The 19397-nt window shown below is 44.9% G+C and overlaps 1 protein-coding gene across 1 annotated transcript in view; it reads left to right on the top strand.

The window, feature by feature from the left end:
• SLC4A5 (solute carrier family 4 member 5) overlaps positions 1-19397 on the top strand; it is an 88050-nt gene that overhangs the window by 53021 nt on the left and 15632 nt on the right. The window contains exons 15-20 of the mRNA XM_004369184.2: positions 3110-3168; positions 5803-6003; positions 12559-12672; positions 13984-14145; positions 15029-15207; positions 18908-18980. Of these exons, the coding sequence (XP_004369241.1) occupies positions 3110-3168; positions 5803-6003; positions 12559-12672; positions 13984-14145; positions 15029-15207; positions 18908-18980 (788 nt within the window). The remainder of the gene's footprint in view (positions 1-3109; positions 3169-5802; positions 6004-12558; positions 12673-13983; positions 14146-15028; positions 15208-18907; positions 18981-19397) is intronic.

The raw sequence follows: 19397 nt of genomic DNA on the forward strand, positions 1-19397 counted from the left end.
ATACATATTTTTGGGCGACACAGTTCAGTCCATAACAGAGCAGTTTTAGGTTTACAGAAAAATTGAGCAGAAAGTACAGAGTTCCCATGTCCCCCTCTCCCCTCCACATACAGTTTCCCCTATTAGTAACGTCTTACATTATCCGGGTGCATTTGTTGCAGGCACTCTCTTCCTCTCTTTTTTATTTTAATTTTGTTTCTATTGTAACTGATTTGTATTCTATTTGATTGATGCTGCACACTGATTTGGCTGCTTTCAATCCCAAGTGAGTACCACTTTGTAAACACTAGAATTTTAAAATATTTTAGCCTTAGATCCTCTCTGGAATTTTCCATGTTGTATTTCTTCCATCTTCATCTCAAAGTGGCTTTCAGGTAAACCATACAAAGTTCTATGAAAGAATGTGTAAGCCTAAGCCAAAGACATCAAAAGAATGTCTAGTTCTGAAAGGCATCTGAATAACCCAGGCTCAAGCTTTAGCCAGGGGTCCTCTAGCACTTGTATGGGTAGCCCTGAGCCAGCCCCCTTGCTCACCTTCTCTGTCCCTTTCCTTCGTTATTCATCATGTTCTCTTGGTCTAGAGTGAGGAAAGGCAGTAGATGTCCCTGATTTCTAATAAGTAAAGCTTTTCTTCAGAACCATTGTAACAAACCTATGTGTTTGTAGAGCTTTTAGGAATACTCTGCCCTGGGTCAAGACTGAATTCCTTGGCTACCTTCAGCTGCCCTGGAAGTCCACAACATAAAGGGGGCCTGTGGTTGCCTCCACCCTTGTGCACAACTTGTCGGAAGTTGGGGGAAGCCTTAAGAGTAATCTCTAATTCTTCATAGACACATCCAAACTCCCACAGGGATCGAGTTACTGGGCTGAGGGCTGAGGGCTGAGGGCTGGGAACCATGGTCTCAGGGGATATCTAGCTCAACTGGCATAAAATCGTTTATAAGGAAAATGTTCTACATTCTGATTTGGTGAGTAGAGTCTGGGGTCTTAAAATCTTGTGAGCAGCCATTTAAGATACGTCTAAGGGTCCCATCCTGTCTGAAGCAAGGGAGAATGAAGAAAATCAAAGACACAAGGGGAAGATTGGTAAAGGACTAATGGACCACAACTACCACAGCCTCCACCAGACTGAGTCCGGCACAAATAGATGGTGCCCAGCTTCCACCACTGACTGCTCTGACAGGGATCACAATAGAGGGTCCTGGAAAGCTAGAGAAAAATGTAGAACAAAATTCAAACTCACAAAAAAGACCAGACTTACTGGTCTGACAGAGACTGGAAAAACCCCAAGAGTATGGCCCCTGGACACCCTTTTAACTCAGTATTGAAGTCACTCCTGAGGTTCACCCTCCAACCAAAGATAAGACAGGCCCATAAAACAAGCAATAATACATGTAGCTCAACCATGTGTATGAGACCAAATGGGCACACCAACCCAGGGGCAAGGACAGAGGTGACAGGAAAGTTGAATGAATGGAAATAGAGAACCCAAGGTCAAGAAGGGGAGTGATGATACATCGTGGGGTTGGTAACCAATGTCACAAGACAACATGTGTATTAATTGTTTGATGAGAAACTTATTTACTCTGTAAACCTTCACCTAAAGCACAACTGAAAAAACATTGGAAAAAAAAAATCTCTTCTTCCTCCTGGGTCCCTAGCCAACTGTGGACAGCCAGCAGGAGCCAAATGGAGTTTGCAATGCATTTCAGACTTATTACCAGTAAAACTGGTTCAGAGAACCAAGACCAAACCAAACTCATTGCAGTCGAGTTGATTTCGACTCATAGAGACCATATAGGACAAAGTAGAACTGCCCCGTAGGGTTTCCAAGGAGTGGTTGGTGGATTCGAACTGCCGACCTTTCTGGTTAGCAGCTGAACTCTTAACCACTTTGCCATCAGGGCTCCGTTCAGAGAACAAACTTCCCCAAACACACTGCAGTAGAGCTGCTCAGTTGGCTGTCATGTGGAGGAGGAAGGCCTTTCTCCTCTGCCCATGCTACACAGGAGCAAGAGAGAGGGCACATGGCTGTCCTCTGAGTTTGCCTTTTTAATGAGTAGCCATATTCTCTAGTGAGCTTCATGAGCTTCCCCATGGAGGGTGGGAGGAGGACAGGTGAGGCAAGCCAAGTGGGACTGGAAGGCGCCACATGGAAACAAGAGGAGGGAAATTAGGGTTCCTCTCAACTCTTCTCATGGCCCCTGAAGTGAACCCTCATAAGCTCCACTTACAGTTAGGGACACTGAGACCCAGGGGAGGGAGTACCTGCAGGTTCAAGAACAGCTGAGAGTAGAACTTTTGAGTTCCTTATTCTCCCTCAGGTCCTAGACCCGCTGCCTTTTTTCTCAGCTTACATTCAAGGGAAGATAATATCAAAGCCAACAAGTTCTTACAGGCCCAGCTGACCTTAAAGAAAAGCATATATGGACAGGAGAGGGAGGGAAAGGAAGTGTCCGTGGAGGGTGCAGCCTGGGGGAGCTCTCTGCGTAGGGCTGGGAGGACAGGTGATAGGCTCGGGGGCCAGCCTGCCTGGGATGGAATCATGGTTCCACCAAGTACAAGCTGTGTGACCTTGGGCAATGGACAAGTTACTTAACCTCTCTGGGCCTCAGCTACCTCCATCTGTAAAATGGGGATACTTCGTGGGGATTTAGGGACTTAACTAGATAATATATATATGGGTTTGGCATAGTGTGTGGCATAGAGTAAGTTGTTTGAAAATATTTTTAAGTCTAACAGCACAGAAATGTGTCCATTGGACAAGAGGGACTCACAAGGTACATTATTCACTAACTTGTCTTAGGCTTTGTCTTAGCACTGGATTTCTTATTTCAGTTTTTAAAACCAGCCCTCAGCGTCAGGCAGGAGCTGTCCTACCCTGGCCCAGCTGGTCTATCAGAGCTATGGCCCAGGCTCCTTCCCACCATTCTCTTCCCTTGTTGGCACTCTCGGCAAAGTAAAGAGAGTGGTGGGGTGCCCTCACAATTAAAGCCAATCCTCGGCTTTACTCCTGGAGGGAGATAGGAAGAGGGTGGGCGCCCAGGGGGTGCTGCAGGCTCCGGCCCAGCTGCAGCTGACCGTTCCCATGTCGTGTGCTCATCCACAGTGAATACAACCATGTTCAATGCTTCAGCCACGCCGGCACCAAACACCAATGCTTCTCTGGTAAGTAATTTTCTCTAATGTCAGAACTTCAAGTACTTTTGTTTGTGTGGGGAGCAAGGAAAGAGTTGGGAAACTAAGGTCAACTTACAGCAATCCAGCCTTGCAGAGGTCCTACACGTGCTTGCTGGGGTCGCATGCAAAGCATTGTAAAGCATATGCATTTTAGCAGCTTGCCTCATTCTAGTAAATCCAGGTGCATAAATATTGTATATATATGTATATATGTATACATATATATATGTTGTGTGCTGTCAAGTCGACTCTGACTCAGAGTGGAACTGCCCTATAGGGTTTCCTAGGCTGTGATTTTTTTTTTTTTTTTTTTTGATATTTTATTGTGGTTTTGGTGAAAATTTACACTGCAAGTTAGGTTCCTCTCGGACAATTTCCATACAAATTGATCAATGACATTAGTTACATTTTTCACTTTGTGCCAGCATTCTCATTAGTTGCATTCTGGTTGTTCCATTTCCAGTACTCTAGTTTCTCTGCCCCCTTATCTTGTCATCTTTGCTTTGGATTAAATGTCGACCTTTTGGATTCATACAGGTGTTTTTTTAGTAGAGTGCCAGTGTAACGGGTAATAGCCTTTATTTTGTGTGTATTTCTGTTAAAAGGTGATCTCGGGATAGTTTTGGTTCAAGGTTTAAAGAGTGTCTCAGGGTGGGGTAGTCTCAGGGAGTCCTCTGGTCTCAGGTGGTCCAGTTAGTCTGGCCATCTTTAAGAATTTGAGTTTTGTTCTGTATTTTTCTCCCATTGTAACCAGGATCATCTATTTTGCCCTCCATCGGATCACTCCATGGTGGTAGCCGGGCACCATCTAGTTCTTCTGATCTCAGGGTAGTTGAGGTCATGGTTCACGTAGGCTATTAGCCTTGTATACTTGTTTCTTCTCTGTGATTTTGGTTACCTTCTTACTCTTTTGCTCCTGACAAGTAGAGACCAATAGTTGTATCTTAGATGGCTGCTCACAAGCTTTTAAGATCCTAGGCGCCGCTCACTTCACTAGGATACAGAACATGAACTTTTTGAGCTATATTATGCCAATTGAGTAAGTTGTCCCGTAAGACTACGGCCCTAGGCCTTTAAACTCAGAAAACCGATCCCGGAAGGTGTTCGGTTATGTCTGAGGGTTATTCTTTAGTTGTGTCTTCAGTAAATATATGTGCCTGCCTACACATATGTGGTTGGCAGTTCGAATCCACCAGCTGCTCCTTGGAAACTCTATGGGGCAGTTCTACCCTGTCCTATAGGGTCACTATGAGTCGGAATTGACTCGGCAGAAATGGGTTTGCAACGGGACACATATCTGGGCTTACATGTACATATAGATACTTCTATCTGTTCTCACATATGCGTACACCTGTACCTACCTGTATATGTATATACCTATACCCATCCTTATGTGATCCTAGGTGCGTTTTTTGTTCTTTGTTTATTTGTTGCCCTCTTATATATGTCAAATTCTTTAGCACAGGCATCCTTTTCTCATGAGCGCCTCTTGACAGCATCATTTACCTTGTCGTGCTGTGCTCACTACACCCACATTCGGTGCTACTTTTCCCATCACCAAAAATAACAAGTATTTATGATCTAGAGCGTGCTTCCCCCTCCCTCCCCTCTTCCCCCCATAGCCACCATTGAACATTGGTCTCTTTATATATGTCTGTTCTTGTCTTCTTATAAAAGAAGGAGTATACAATACTTGTCCTTAGGTGCTTGAGTTGTTTCACTTAGCGTTATGACCTCCAGGTCCATCCATGTTATAATATGTTTCTTGGACTCATCGTTGCTGTTTATGGTTGTGTAGTATTCCATTGTATGCATGTACCACATTTTGCTTATCCATTCATCTCCTGATGGGCACTTCAGATGTTTCCTTTTCTTTTTTTTTTTTTTTTTTTTTTTTTTGCTATTGTGAATAAAGCTGCAATGAACATAGGTGCGCATATGTCCATTCATGTCACTACTTTTAGGTCTCTAGGGTATATCCCTAGGAATGAAATCTACGCTGTAATCCTTATGCGAGCAGATTACCAGGTCTTTTCTCCCACGGAGCAGCTAGTGGGTTCGAACAGCACGCCCTTCGTTAGCAGCAAAGCACTTAACAATTGTGCCACCAGGAATCCTTTTGCACTTCTTAGACCCTGGGTTTTAGGCATCTGGGACACCAGGACGAAATGAGTAAAGTGACCTGGAAGGGTGTGAACCCCAGTGTGTGAAAGAGGGAAAGGGAAGGGCAGAATAAATGGGAGATGCTTTGGGCAGGAGGAGCCCACAGAACCTGTGGTTAATTGTGCTGGGAGCCAGGGCTACTGAGAGAGAGGGGGTTTCCCCAGCACCGTCTTCCTTGCTAGCAAAGCGGTGCATCCTAGCACACAATGAAGAAACATATCAGCAGTTAATGTTCCCAGGGAGCTGCCTGCTTGTCATTCCTCGAGCCATTGTGTCCACAGGAACATCACTAAGTTGATGAGGGCACCATCATGGGACACGAGGGCCAGGGCATCTCAGAGGGCAGTGAAGTGGGTGGAGGCTGCCTGGGAATTGCAGGTGGGAGGGGAGGTGGGGCTTGGACACACCAGACCCACCAGGAAGACCCTGACTCTTTCTCTCCTGTGCTTGGTCTCCAAGTACAACCCCCTTAACCTCACAGGGTTGGACTGGTCCCTGCTGAGCAAGAAGGAGTGTCTGAGCTATGGTGGGCGCCTGCTCGGGAATTCCTGTCAGTTCATCCCAGACCTTGCACTTATGTCCTTCATCCTTTTCTTCGGGACATACTCCATGACCCTGACCCTGAAGAAGTTCAAATCCAGCCGCTATTTCCCTACCAAGGTAAGCTCACCCTGCAGTTAGGAAAGATTCTGGTCCTCTGACAGGATGGACACCACATCAGCACCAGCCCATGGAGGTTTTCCAAGGTCCATTCTGTTTGCTGCAGAAAGAGCACAGATTTTGGAGTCAAGGGGAACTGGGTTCAAGTCCCCTTGACAACAATTGATATTGTCAGACTTTTATCTTTAGCCTTTCTATATTAGTAGTATCTTGTTGTCGTTTTAAATTTTTTCATTTCTCCAGTGACAAATGAGGTTGCAAACCTTATCGGGTGTCTATTGGCCACGTGGCCATTTGACTTTCTTCTTGGACGTGCCTGCTGGAATCTCTCGGACGTTTTCTATTGGGTTGTCTTTTTCTTTCTGACTTTCAGGAGTTCTTTATATATTCTAGATAAAAACACTTTTGTGGTTGTATATGTTTCACATATCTTCTCCTGCTCTGTGACTGGGCTTTTTACTTTCTTAATGGTATCTTTTGATTAATAGGAATTGTAAGTTTTACTGTAGTTAAATATATTAAAATTGTTCTTAAGGGAAATATTGGACAAAAGATATCTTCTAAAAGCTTCTTTGTTTTTCCTTTCACATCAGAATTGTTTTTTTTAATATGAATAGCTAATTGTTCCAGCACTTAATTTTTTTTTTTTTTAAAGACTGTTCTTTTCCCACTGTAGTGCTTCCTTTGCTGAATATCAAGTATCCATGTATGCCAAGGTCTATTTCTGGGCTCTTTATTCTGTTTCATTTTCTTTACAGTATATTTTGATTAACAGAAATTCTTAGTTTTACTGTAGTCGAGTATATCAAAATTGTATCAAAACTTATTTCTTTACTTATCTGTCCTCATACCAATATTACATTGTTTTTCTTTCTATAGCTTAGAGTAAGCCTGAACATCTTGTAGACCAAATTCTCCCTCTTTGCTTTACTTTCTTAAGAGTGTCTTGGCTATTCTTAGCTCTTTGCATTTCTCCTTGAATTTTAGAATTGTCTTAAATTTCACCAGAGTCAAAACTTGTTGGAATTTTGGTAGGATTATAATGATTCTATATATCAACTTGGGGAAAACTGACATCTTTCAAATTTTGAGACTTCCAATCCACAAACACAGTATAATTCTCCATTTATTTAGATCTTTTTTTCTCTCCATTATGTTTTATAGGTTTTGATTTTGAGGTCTTGCACATCTTTTGTTAGATTTATTCTTAAGTATTTTATTTTTTAATGCCATTGTATATATGAACTGTTATCTTTTTATTTCATTTTCTGTTTGTGGCTGGAAACACAAATTTATTAACCAAAGAAGCGCTTGCTATTTTGAGAAATGGCTGTGTCAAGAGGAGAGGCACTTGGAAGAATTTTAGCTATTCTTCCCCACCATAAACCCATCAGCACTCTCCTAAAGCCATCTCAAATAAATACAATCACTATAATAATGATGATAAGAATCCTTGATATGAACAATTGAGTTTTTCCCAGTATTTTGTAAGAACTAAATAAAAGCCTCTTTAGGAAGCTTTGTAATATACGTACTAAGTAAACAATTGTATGCTTGCAACACAATGCATCCTCAAGACAAGTTCCCTCCCTGCCTCCCCACTTCTGACCAGTCATAAACCTAAATCTGTTTTTATATAGACATTCTAGAGCAGTGGCTACTTCTGAGAATGTCTATCTGTTGCTTGCAAGATAAAAATAATTCACTTAGTGTGAAATTCTTGTGCCACCAGTTTTTTCCCTCAAATCATTTACAAATTGCTCTGTGGCCTTCTGGAATTTAGTGTTGCAGAGAAGAATGAGGCCACATCGTTTCACACCCTTCAGTGTTGGGGAGATGAAAAGCAGTGGGTGATAGTGTAAATAAAAAGCCAGTTGCCGTCAAGTGGACTCTGACTCATGGTGACCCCATGTGTGTCAGAACAGCACTGTGCTCCATAGAGTTTTCAATGGCTGATTTTTCAGAAGTAGATCACCAAGTCTTTCTTCCGAGGTGCCTCTGAGCGGATTGGAACCTCCAACCTTTCGGATAATGTTATGGATTGAATTGTGTCCCCCCAAAATGAGTATCATATTGCATTGGGCAAATCTGCTGAAAAAGACCTCTTTAAAGTGTTGAAAAGCATAGATGTCACTTTGAGAACTTAGGTGCACCTGACCCAAGCCTCATATGCATGCGAAAGGTGGACGGTGAATAAGGAAGACCAAAGAATTGATGCCTTTGAATTATAGTTTTGGCGAAGAATATTGAATATACCACAGACTGCCAGAAGAATTAACAAATCTGACTTAGAAGAGGTACAGCCAGAATGCTCCTTAGAAGCAAGGATGGCAAGACGCTGTCTCAGGCCCTTTGGACGTATTATCAGGAGGGACCAGTTCCTGAAGAAGGACATCATGCTTGATAAATTAGAAGGTCAGTGAAAGAGAGGAAGACCCTCAACAAGATGGATTGCTGCAGTGGCTGTAACGATGGGCTTAAGCATAGCAATGACTGTGAGGATGGTGCAGGATGCGGCAGTGCTTGTTTCGGTTGTACATAGGGTCATTATGAGTAGGAACCAACTCCATGGCACCTTACAACTCCCTTTCACCAATCCCTGGTAACCACTAATAAACTTTGATCTATTAAAAAAAAAAAGTCAACTTGGCTAGGCCATGATTCCCAGTATTGTGTGGTTGTCCACCATTTTGTCATCTGATGTGATTTTCCTATGTGTTGTAAATTCTACCTCTATGATGTTAATGAGACAGGATTAGAGGCAGTTATGTTAATGGGGCAAGACTCAATCTACAAGATTAAGTTATATCTTGAGTCGATCTCTTTTAAGAGATAAAAGAGAGAAGGGAGCAGAGAGACAAGGGGACCTCATGCCACCAAAAATGAAGAACCAGGAGGGGAGCGCATCCTTTGGACCTGGGGTTCTGCGCTGAGAAGCTCCTAGACCAGGGGAAAATTGATGACGAGGACCTTCACCCAGAGCTGACAGAGAGAGAAAACCTTCCGCTAGAGCTGGTGCCCTGAATTCAGACTCCTAGCCTTCTAAGCTATGAGAGAATGAATTTCTGTTTGTTAAAGCCATCCACTTGTGGAATTTCTGTTACAGCAGCACGAGATAACTAAGACAGTTAGCAACTGAGCACATTAACTGTTTGTAGCACACAGGGAGTGTAAATAGGTACATCCAATCTAGAGAGCAACTTGGCGCTCTGATAAAGCTGGAGATAGAGATGATCTTCAACCCTCCACTACCACCCCCAGGAAAACACCCTAGAAGAATTCTCACACGTGTACAAGAGTGTTCACAAAAACATTGACTCTAAGCAGAGAAATTGAAAATAATCTCAATTTATCTACCTATAGGGCAATAAATAAACACATATTGAAAAGTAATCATCCGCACGTTAAAGGACAACAAATGTACATGGACTACAGCTGCCGCTCACCACGAGGAAAATGATCACAAACATAATGCTGAGCAAAATCAAGCGTGAGGCAGAAGATTACAAATAATATGATGCCATCTTTGTACAACTAAACACATGCAAAGTAATGCCACATATTGTTTATGGATGTATACGTATTTAAGGAGCCCTGGTAGCACAATGGTTAAGCACTTGGCTGCTAACTGAAAGGTCAGGGGTTAAAACCCACCAGCGGCTCCATGGGAGAAAAGACTTGGCAATCGGTTCCCAGAAAGATTCCCATTACCTGTTGCCAATGAGTTGATTCTGACTCCTAGAGACCTGATAGGACAGAGGGGAACTGCCCCATAGGGTTTCCAAGGCTGTGATCTCTTTTTTTTTTTTTTTTTTATTTGTACTTTAGGTGAAGGTTTACAGAACAAATAGTTTCTTATTAAACAGCCACTACACATATTATTTTATGACATTGGTTAACAACCCCACAACATATCAACACTCTCCCTTCTCGACCTTGGACGACCTTTTTTTTTTGTGAAAATATACATAGCCAAAGATACACCATTTCAAAAATTTCTACATGTACTATTCAGTGACATTGATTATGTTCTCCCAGTTGTGCTGCTATTCTCACTTTAGATGAAGGTTTACAAAACATAATAGTTTCTCATTAATCATTTAGTACACATATTGCCCTACGACAATGGTTAACAACCCCACGACATGTCAACACTGTCCTTACTCAACCTTGGGTTCCCTATCACCAGCTCTCCTGTCCCCTTCTGCCTTCTAGTCCTTATCCCTGGACTGCTGTGCCAAGGCTATAATCTTTACACAAAGCAACTGGTGGGTTCAAACCACCAACCTTTCGACCTTTCAGTTAGCAGCCAAGCACTTAACCACTGTGCCACCAGGGCTCCTTTCCCATAAAGATGACAGCGTAGGAAGCCCTATGGGGCAGTTCTGCTCTGTCATATAGGGCCCCTATGAGTCGAAATCAACTTGACAGCACGCAACAGCAACAAACGTATTTAGTAAAAGTGTAAAGACACTCCTGGGTATCATAAGCTCCAAATCAGGCCAGTGTTTCTCTCTAGAGGGCAGGGACAGGTGTGTCAATGCGTAACAAAGGAAGCATCCACTGAGCAGGTGGCGTTTTATTTCTTAAGGTGGGAGGGAATTCACAGCTGTTTACTGCATGCACCTTTACATTAGATTGAACCAGTGAAATTGCCTATATTGAATTGTTTTTGACCTATAAAAATGGCAAACTCATATGGTTTAATGTAATAATTTTTTGACTTGGATGCTATTGTAGAAATATTGTAGAAAAGGAGATGTAAACCAAACACACGACTTGCTTCTGCCATGACCAGTATTTATAGTCATAATAATATAAAGCTGTTGTTGGTTTTCAACTTTTAGGATCAGCTTATAGATAAAAGACCAAAGGCACATGTTGGAAGAACAGACTATGAGTATTCTCAGCTTGGACAATGTAAAGATCAAAGCAAAGGTGCCACAAGTGGAAGATGGTAGGGGTAGAAGAAAGGTGGTAGGAAAGTTAGGTGCAGGGACCCCCACCCAGAATGACAGAGAGCAATAGCTACTGGCAAAGTTAATGGAAAGAGAAAAATACATCTAATTTTATAACTTGGGAAACCCTGGTGGCGTAGTGTTAAGGGCTATGGCTGCTAACCTAAAGGTCAGCAGTTCAAATCCACCAGGCGCTCCTTGGAAACCCTATGGGGGCAGTTCTCCTCTGTCCTATAGGGTTGCTATGAGTCGGAATCAACTCGACGGTAACGGGTTTGGTTTTTGTTTTAATATAACTTGAAAGTACAGAGGACACCTGAAGAAGGATTGTTAAAATAACTATGCAAGATTGGGAATGAGGAGCGAGCAGGAGGGATAATGCACTATCCCTAACTTAACTGCCTCCTTACTTAAACTAGGCAATGCCTTAAAATTAGTAAAGCAAAATACAAAAGTATAAACGTATTATTTAATGACACAGAGAAAACTACCAGGACACTTAAAACCAAGGAGATGTAAGTGCGTGTGCCTGGAAGGTGGGACTGGAGTGATGGGAGTTAAGGTGGGGGACTTTGATTTTCACTGTAAGTCTTTTTAGAATAGTCTATTTTTCAAATCGAGTACATACATTATTTTATTAACAATGTTAAAGGAGAGTAGAAAGACCAGGAAAAGAATTCAATGTGCCATCACTTGCCCCTGCCCTTCTTAACTTTCCCAGTAGTTTCTCTAGAAATTGCTATCTCTGAATAGATATAAAACGGGCGGCAGGATGGACGTCAGGACCCTCCTCTGTCCTGAGACTTCTGAATGTTGACTGGTGTGAGAGGCAGCCAGAGGGCACTGATTGAGGAAGGATAGGAGGTGAGGTCCAGAACCCAGCCTAGGAAGTCCTGGAAACAAAGGCGCAAGGGGCAGAGGACCTTTAGTGAGTAGAAGGTCTGGTCCCCAGCAGAGCTTGAGGGCTGCCCTCCCAGCCCAGGTGGGAGTGCAACCATCTGTCACACATTTTTAGGAGCTAGGGTTTCCTTCCGAGTTCAGCCCTTGCCCTCACCACAGCAGACCCAGTTCAGTCTGCCATACCCAAAACTGTCTTCAGCAATGGCTGCCATGGCCGCATGGATAATACAGTCAAACCTGCAAAAGCCAGTACCTGTGTAAGGCAGAAACCTATCAGAGAAGGAAAACTCAAATATTTTCCACTAAAACGAGTGACAGAAAAGTGGTAAGACTGCACCCTGTCAAAGGCAGAAAAGTTGCAAGACCCAGAAAAACAAGGCAGTTCCGTGGAGTTCCGGCTCTCACAGGGTTCATTGTAACAGCTCCCACTGTGACTACTATCTACCATATGTCATAGCTCACTTACACCTGTGAGGTAGGTACTATCATCATCTTCATCTTACAGATGAAGAAACTAAGGCTCAGAGAGATGACAAGCCTTCCCCAAGATCACACAGCCAGCAAGGGGCAGAGCCAGGATTTGAGACTAGATCTGCCGACTTAAGAGTCCAATCTCTTAAACCATGCTGAGTCTTAGGACTGAGTCTGCCGTGAGCTGGGCAGGTGCTTCGCTCACTTACTCATCTCCTTTCTGCAGGTCCGGGCCCTGGTGGCCGACTTTTCCATTGTCTTCTCCATCCTGCTCTTCTGTGGAATCGATGCCTGTTTTGGCCTGGAAACCCCTAAGCTGCACGTGCCCAGTGTCATCAAGGTTTGCCCGTTGCCCCTGCTCTGGGCACTCTCTTCTGCCTGCCCACCAGCTGCAGGTCCTTCCCCTTACGCTGGCCAAATCTTCTCCTCTCAGCCAAGCGGCCTTGGTGGTCCTCTGTGTGTGCTCCACCTCCTCCTCCTCACAGCCCTCCCTGGGGGGTAGAGGGGTCCTCGCAGATCTACGGTGGTCTCAACTTCCAGTAAGGAACTTCCTAAAACCTTGAGATGGTGGGGTGTAGACATGTTCCCAATGAAATCTTGTTGTGAAGCCACAGGGTGGAGAAGGTGCTGGAATCCACCTCCAGCACTGCTAAAGCCCCTTGATTTCCACTTGAATGTCTCCAATTGCCTGACCCATAGCAGTCTAAAGGTTGAGCCAACTGGGATCTGTTGGTCCCTTAGGACAGAGGTTCTCAAAGTGTGGTCCCAAGACTAGCATCACTTCATCACCTGGGAACTTGTTAGAAACACAAATTCGGCCCCATCCCAGACCTATGGAATCAGAAACTGTGGGAGCGGGGCCCACAATCTGCACTTTAACAAGCCCTCCAGGGGATTCTGAAGCATGCTCAAACTTGAGAACCACAGCCTCAGAAATTACCCGTTAGTCCAGAGTTGGTGCCCTGTGGTTGTTGCCAAGCTCAAGCCCTGCCCCCTCATAAGGAGCAGCAACCATCTAAATTAGGGTGAGGGTTTAGGTTCTAGAACCAGGTTCTTTGTGGTCTTGACCTTGGAGATATAATTTCAGGGTTCTCCTAAGTAGCTTAAGCAAGTCTTATACAATTCATATTGGCCTTTAAAATTAAAATATCCCTTTCTCTTCAATAAAAGATCAACTTCAGCCCAGCTCCTGCACAGCTTTCCCTTATTCTCAATATGCAGAGTTTGAATTGATGAATATCTTCAGTATTTTACAGAAAATTCTATAATGCTCCACAGACAGGTGACTCAGAGGGGAGGCAGAAGGGTCAGGGACTGACCCCATCAAAGTTCTTTTTGCTTGCATGTTAGGCCCCATTTCTGCTTTTTGCTATTTCACAATTAGTGACTCCCCACTTCCCTGTTTCCCAGCCAACCCCAGGGCCACAGCAGCAAGTTATTTCTTTAGCTCTACAAATGCCTTCTGTGTTCATACTCCTTCCCAGGTTTGCCTGCCTCCTTAGTCTCTTTACCCTCAAGTTGTAGTTACGTAATGTCTTTAAGGGAAAAGATTGCAGTTGAGAAGTACAACAGGTGGGGGAGAGGCAAAAGGGCTGGGAAGTGGACGGGATGTGGGGGAGAGGACAGGCCCCTCTCCTTTGCTCCCGCTCAGCCCACACGGCCTGACCGAGGCTGGTTCGTGGCCCCCTTTGGGAAGAATCCGTGGTGGGTGTACCCGGCTAGCATCCTGCCTGCCCTGCTGGTGACCATCCTGATCTTCATGGACCAGCAGATCACGGCCGTCATTGTCAACCGGAAGGAGAACAAGCTGAGGGTAAGGCTGGTGCTCGGAGCAGAGGTGCAACCTCTTTCTTCCCACAAAGTCAGAAGGAATGAAGGAGGGAGATGGTGCTTCTTCCAATATTTGGGCCCATTTGTGAAGGAAATTATGAGACCAGAAGACTGGAGTTCCCACTTTGTGTGTCTTGGGGGAAGTACAACCTCCAGATGCAGGTAATGACAATGAGGCCAGGGCAGCTTGACCCGAGGACCAGGCGGTCCAGAAGAGCCAAGGATGGGGGCCTGGGCAAAGGCCCGTTTCCTCTCCCAAAGTGACCCTCTGCACCTCCACCTGTGTGCCTCCTGCCAGTGAACTTGGGAGTCTGAGCAGATCCTGACAGGGGGATTTTGATCTGGAACAATGAACAGAGGAGCTTCTTTGGACCTCCTGGTCCCCGCAACTCTCTCCCTGCCTCTGAGTCTGAGAATATTCAGGTCACCCCCTCCCCTGCCCCTGTCCATATCCGCTTGGGCTGGGTCTAAGGCCTGTCCCAGCTGGGACCCCTCATTAAGCAATTGCAGAGATATCTGGCCACTGGGTGAGAGCCCTTCTCCCCAGGATCACAATCCAGGGTCTCTCTAAGCCTGAACATCCCTCTCCTCCCTCGCCTGTGTCTCTTCCCTCACCAACCCTTTCAGACAAGGTGGCAAATGAAGCTACCTCTGGGGTGGTGAGGCTTGTCACCTCTGAAATCCTCACTAGGGAGCACCTCAGGGTTGTGGCCCCCTCAGAGTACCCTGTGGAAAACCAAGAGAAGCTCTTAAATCTTTTCCACAAAATGGCAGCCTTGGGGAGATTGCTGTCACCCACACCCCTACCCCTGATGGTCAGGAACAGGCTCCCTAGACAGCTTCTCCCCTTGCGCCACACCCTGCAGAAGGCAGCCGGCTACCATCTGGACCTGTTCTGGGTAGGCATCCTCATGGCCCTGTGCTCCTTCATGGGGCTCCCCTGGTACGTGGCAGCCACAGTCATCTCCATCGCCCACATCGACAGCCTCAAGATGGAGACGGAGACCAGCGCTCCTGGGGAGCAGCCTCAGTTCCTGGGGGTGAGGTAGGAGGGACTGGGGATCATGGAGAGTGGTCAGGTTGTGGGAGAGGAAGTCAGCTTTGCTTTTACCATCAAGGCATTTGGGTAAAAAGGACCCCCTGTTCAGCCCAGGAACCACCAGGATAGGAGTGAGCTTCCTGAAGGGAGTTCGAAGTGGTGCTTTCTTCCTAGTAGACTCCAGGCAGACATTCCCCGCCCCCGTGCACACACATGAGCACCTGTATAGGTCACTCAAGGCCCCCACAAGACCCCTTTCTGACCTGTCCTTTTGTCTTCTCCTCAAGACCCTTGTGCCCCCATCCACACAGCCCCCCAAAGCCCTCCTGTGAGTTCAATCTTGCCCAATCTCCATTCCCTTGGGAAAGCCTTCCTGGGAGCCCCCTGCTCCCCGGCCTGTGACCAGGGCCTGTTTCTTCCCTTGGCTTCTCTCATGCCCCATGTCCAGTCCCTGACCCATTTTAGAAGTGTGTCTTCTGCCTCTTAGGGCCTCTAGAGCAAGCAAACACCAGACACTTATGAGGGCTGTTATAAGAGCTTCTCCCCACAGCCTCGGGAACTGGGCCCTTGCCTGCCCAAGTGAGGCTTTTCCACCAGGTTGCAGCACTCAGGACTGGCCAGGGCAGTGTCCGACCCAGACCCCAGAGCTCCAACCTAGGCAGACATTGCTGGGCCTGGGCACCCGGGAAAATACACCTGCCCCCGGTCCCTGGGTGCCTGCTCTGCCAGCCGGCCAGGACTCTTTGCCCACCACATGTATGCCTGGCCTGAGTCCTCATTAGTCATGCCCCACAAAAGTATGGATTTTATTATAATCAAAGGACAGGGATTATTGTTGTTAGGTGCCACAGAGTTGGTTCCAACTCGTAACGATCCTGTGTACAACAGAACGAAACACTACCCAGTCCTGCACCACCCTTAAACAATTCTTGCTATTTCTGAGCCCATTGTTTCGGCCACTGTGTCAATCCGTCTCATTGAGGGTCTTCCTCTTTTTTGCTGACCCTCTACTTCACCAAGCATGATGTCCTTCTCCAGGGACTGGTCCCTCCTGATAATGTGTCCAAAGTACGTGAGACCAAGTCTCACCATCCACACTTCTAAGGTTACTCTGGCTGTACTTCTTCCAAGAGAGATTTGTTCGCTCTTTGTGCAGTCGATGGTATATTCAGTATTCTTCACCAGCACCAAAATTCAAATGCATCAATTCTCCTTGAGTCTTTCTTATTCATTGTCCAGCTTTCACATGCATATGAGGTAATTGAAAATACCATGGCTTGGGTCAGGCACACTTTAGTCCTTAAAATGACATCTTTGCTTTTTAACACTTTAAAGAGGTGTTTTGCAGCAGATTTGCCCAATGCAATACATCATTTGAGTTCTTGACTGCTGTTTCATGGGTGTTGACTGAGGATCCAAGTAAAATGAAATCCTTGACAACTTCAATGCTTTCTCCATTTATTCCTTTGTGTAGTCAATAAAACACAGGTAAACATCTTTCTGGTATTCTCTGCTTTCAACCAAGATCCATCTGACATCAGCAATGATATCCTTTGTTCCATGTCCTCTTCTGAATCCGGCTTGAATTTCTGGCAGTTCCCTGTTGATGTACTGCTGCAACCGCTTTTGAATTATCTTCAGCATGATTTTACTTGTATGTGATATTAATGATATTGTTCGATAATTTCTGCATTCTGTTGGATCACCTCTCTTTGGAATAGGTGCATATATGGATCTCTTCCAGTCACTTGGCCAGGTAGCTGTCTTCCAAGTTTCTTGGCATAGACAAGTGAGCACCTCCAGCACTGCGTCTGTTTGTTGAAACATCTCAATTGGTATTCCAACAATTCCTGGAGCCTTGTTTTTTTTGCCAATGCCTTCAGTGCAACTTGGACTTCTTCCTTCAGTACCATTGGTTCTGGATTATATGCTACCTCCTGAAATGGTTGAATGTCAACCAATTCTTTTGTGTATTCCTTCCATCTCCCTTTGATGCTTCCTTTTGATGGTTTCTAAATTCAGCTGGGATATACTCAAGGTCATTCTTTGGCTCTCATGGAGTTGTTTTAATTTTCCTCAGCATCAACTTTAACTTGCATATGAGTAAGTGATGATCTGTTCCACAGTCGGCCCTTGGCCTTGTTCTGACTGATGGTATTGAGCTTCTCCATCATTTCTTTCTACTGACGTAGTCGGTTTGATTCCTGTGTATTCCATCTGGCAAGGTTCATGTGTATAGTCGCCTTTTATGTTGTTGAAAAAAGGTATTTCCAATAAGTATGTCGTTGGTCTTGCAAAATTCTATCATGTGATCTCCCATTTCATTTCTATTACCAAGGCCATATTTTCCAGTTACTGATCCTTCTTCTTTGTTTCCAACTTTTGCATTCCAATCACCAGTAATTATCAATGTATCTTGATCGCATGTTTGATAAATTTCAGACTGCAGAAGTTGATAAAAATCTTTTATTTCTTCATCTTTGGCCTTAGTGGTTGGTGTGTAAATTTGAATAATAGTTGTATTAACTGGCCTTCCTTGTAGGCATATGGATATTATCCTATCACTGACAATGTTGTATTTCAGGATAGATCTTGAAATGTTCTTGTTGATGATGAATGGGACACAGTTCCTCTTCAGTTTGTCATTCCCAGCTTAGTAGACCATATGATTATCTGATTCAAAATGGCCAATACCAGTCCATTTCAGCTCACTCAACGGCAACAGGTTTGAGGTTTTTTTTTGTTTATTTGTTTTAATGCCTAGAATATCAATCTTCAAGCATTCCATTTCATTTTTGACAACTTCCACCTTCCCTAGATTCATACTTCATACATTCCATGTTCTGATTATTAATGGACACTTACAGCTATTTCATCTCTTTTTGAGTCGTGCCACATGAGCAAGTGAAGGTCCTGAAAGCTTTACTCCATCCACGTTATTAAGGTCAACTCTACTCTGAGGAGGCAGCTCTTCCTCCATCGTTTTTTGAGTGTCTTCCAACGTGAGGGGCTCATCTTCCGGCACTATATCAGACAATGTTCTGCTGCTATCCATAAGGTTTTCACTGGCCAGTTTTTTTTAGAAGTAGATCACCAGTTCCTTTTCCCCAATTTTTCTTAGTCTGGAAGCTCCACCGAAACCTGTCCACTGTGAGTGACCCTACTGGTATTTGAAATACTGGTGGCAAACTTCCAGCTTCACAGCAACACACAAACCACCACAGTACAACAAACTGACAGACAAGTGGTAGAGGACAGGGATAATAAGCACTTTATATCACATTTAATCCTCACAACAAGCCCACGAGGTAGAGGCCATCATTATCTCCGTTCTACTGATGCTCCAGGTGGTTAGGGACTTGCCTGGGACCACACAACTATTAAGTGGAAGAGTCAAGATTCAACCCAAGTCCCGTCTGGCACCCCAGCTATTAGCCACAACACTAAACAACCTCCTGAGAACACCCCTACAAAATGTCCTCACCTCAGCCAGGGGCTTCCTTTCCTCACAAGTGAGGGTCAGCTGGGCCTGTCCTCATGCAGGGGTATAGTCCTGGAATCAGGTAGCCAGACAGACCCCAAAGCAGAAGTTCCTGAGGCCCAGGCCTTGGATACAACCTTCATGGGCCCACAGAGGGGCAGGAGGGGCTAGAATGGTCACTGAGCATCTCCTAGTTCACCCCAGCCTCGTCCTCTTCTTTGCCAGGGAACAGAGAGTGACCGGCATCATCGTCTTTATCCTGACAGGAATCTCCGTCTTCCTGGCTCCCATCCTGAAGGTGAGGCACCACACCCCATCCACTCACCTCACAGGCCCTCCGCCTGAGAAAGCACTGGGCTGATGCCTCAGGGGTGGGAAGAGCGTCATTATTATCTGTAATGCTACGTCATTTATCATCATTGCCAAGCATCCCTTCCCACCCCCTGAGTCCACCCTCACCTTTCTGGAGGGCACAGTTCCCTCTGAAAGTTCTGTCAAGTTCTATCCCTTGCTGAGATCAGGAGCTTCTGGTTTATGGTTCGCTGGAGGCCTCCTTGCTCACTTTTTTCCAGGGCGTAGAACTTGCAGGGGGAAACAGTTAATGGTGATGGTTGAACAGCATGATGAATATAATTAATGTCACTAAACTGTACATGTAAAGATTATAGAAATGGCAAACATTTTGTTACCTATATATTTACCACAATTTAAAAAA

The sequence above is a fragment of the Trichechus manatus genome, unplaced genomic scaffold (genome assembly GCF_000243295.1).
Source record: "Trichechus manatus latirostris isolate Lorelei unplaced genomic scaffold, TriManLat1.0 scaffold00004, whole genome shotgun sequence".
Taxonomy (NCBI): domain Eukaryota; kingdom Metazoa; phylum Chordata; class Mammalia; order Sirenia; family Trichechidae; genus Trichechus; species Trichechus manatus.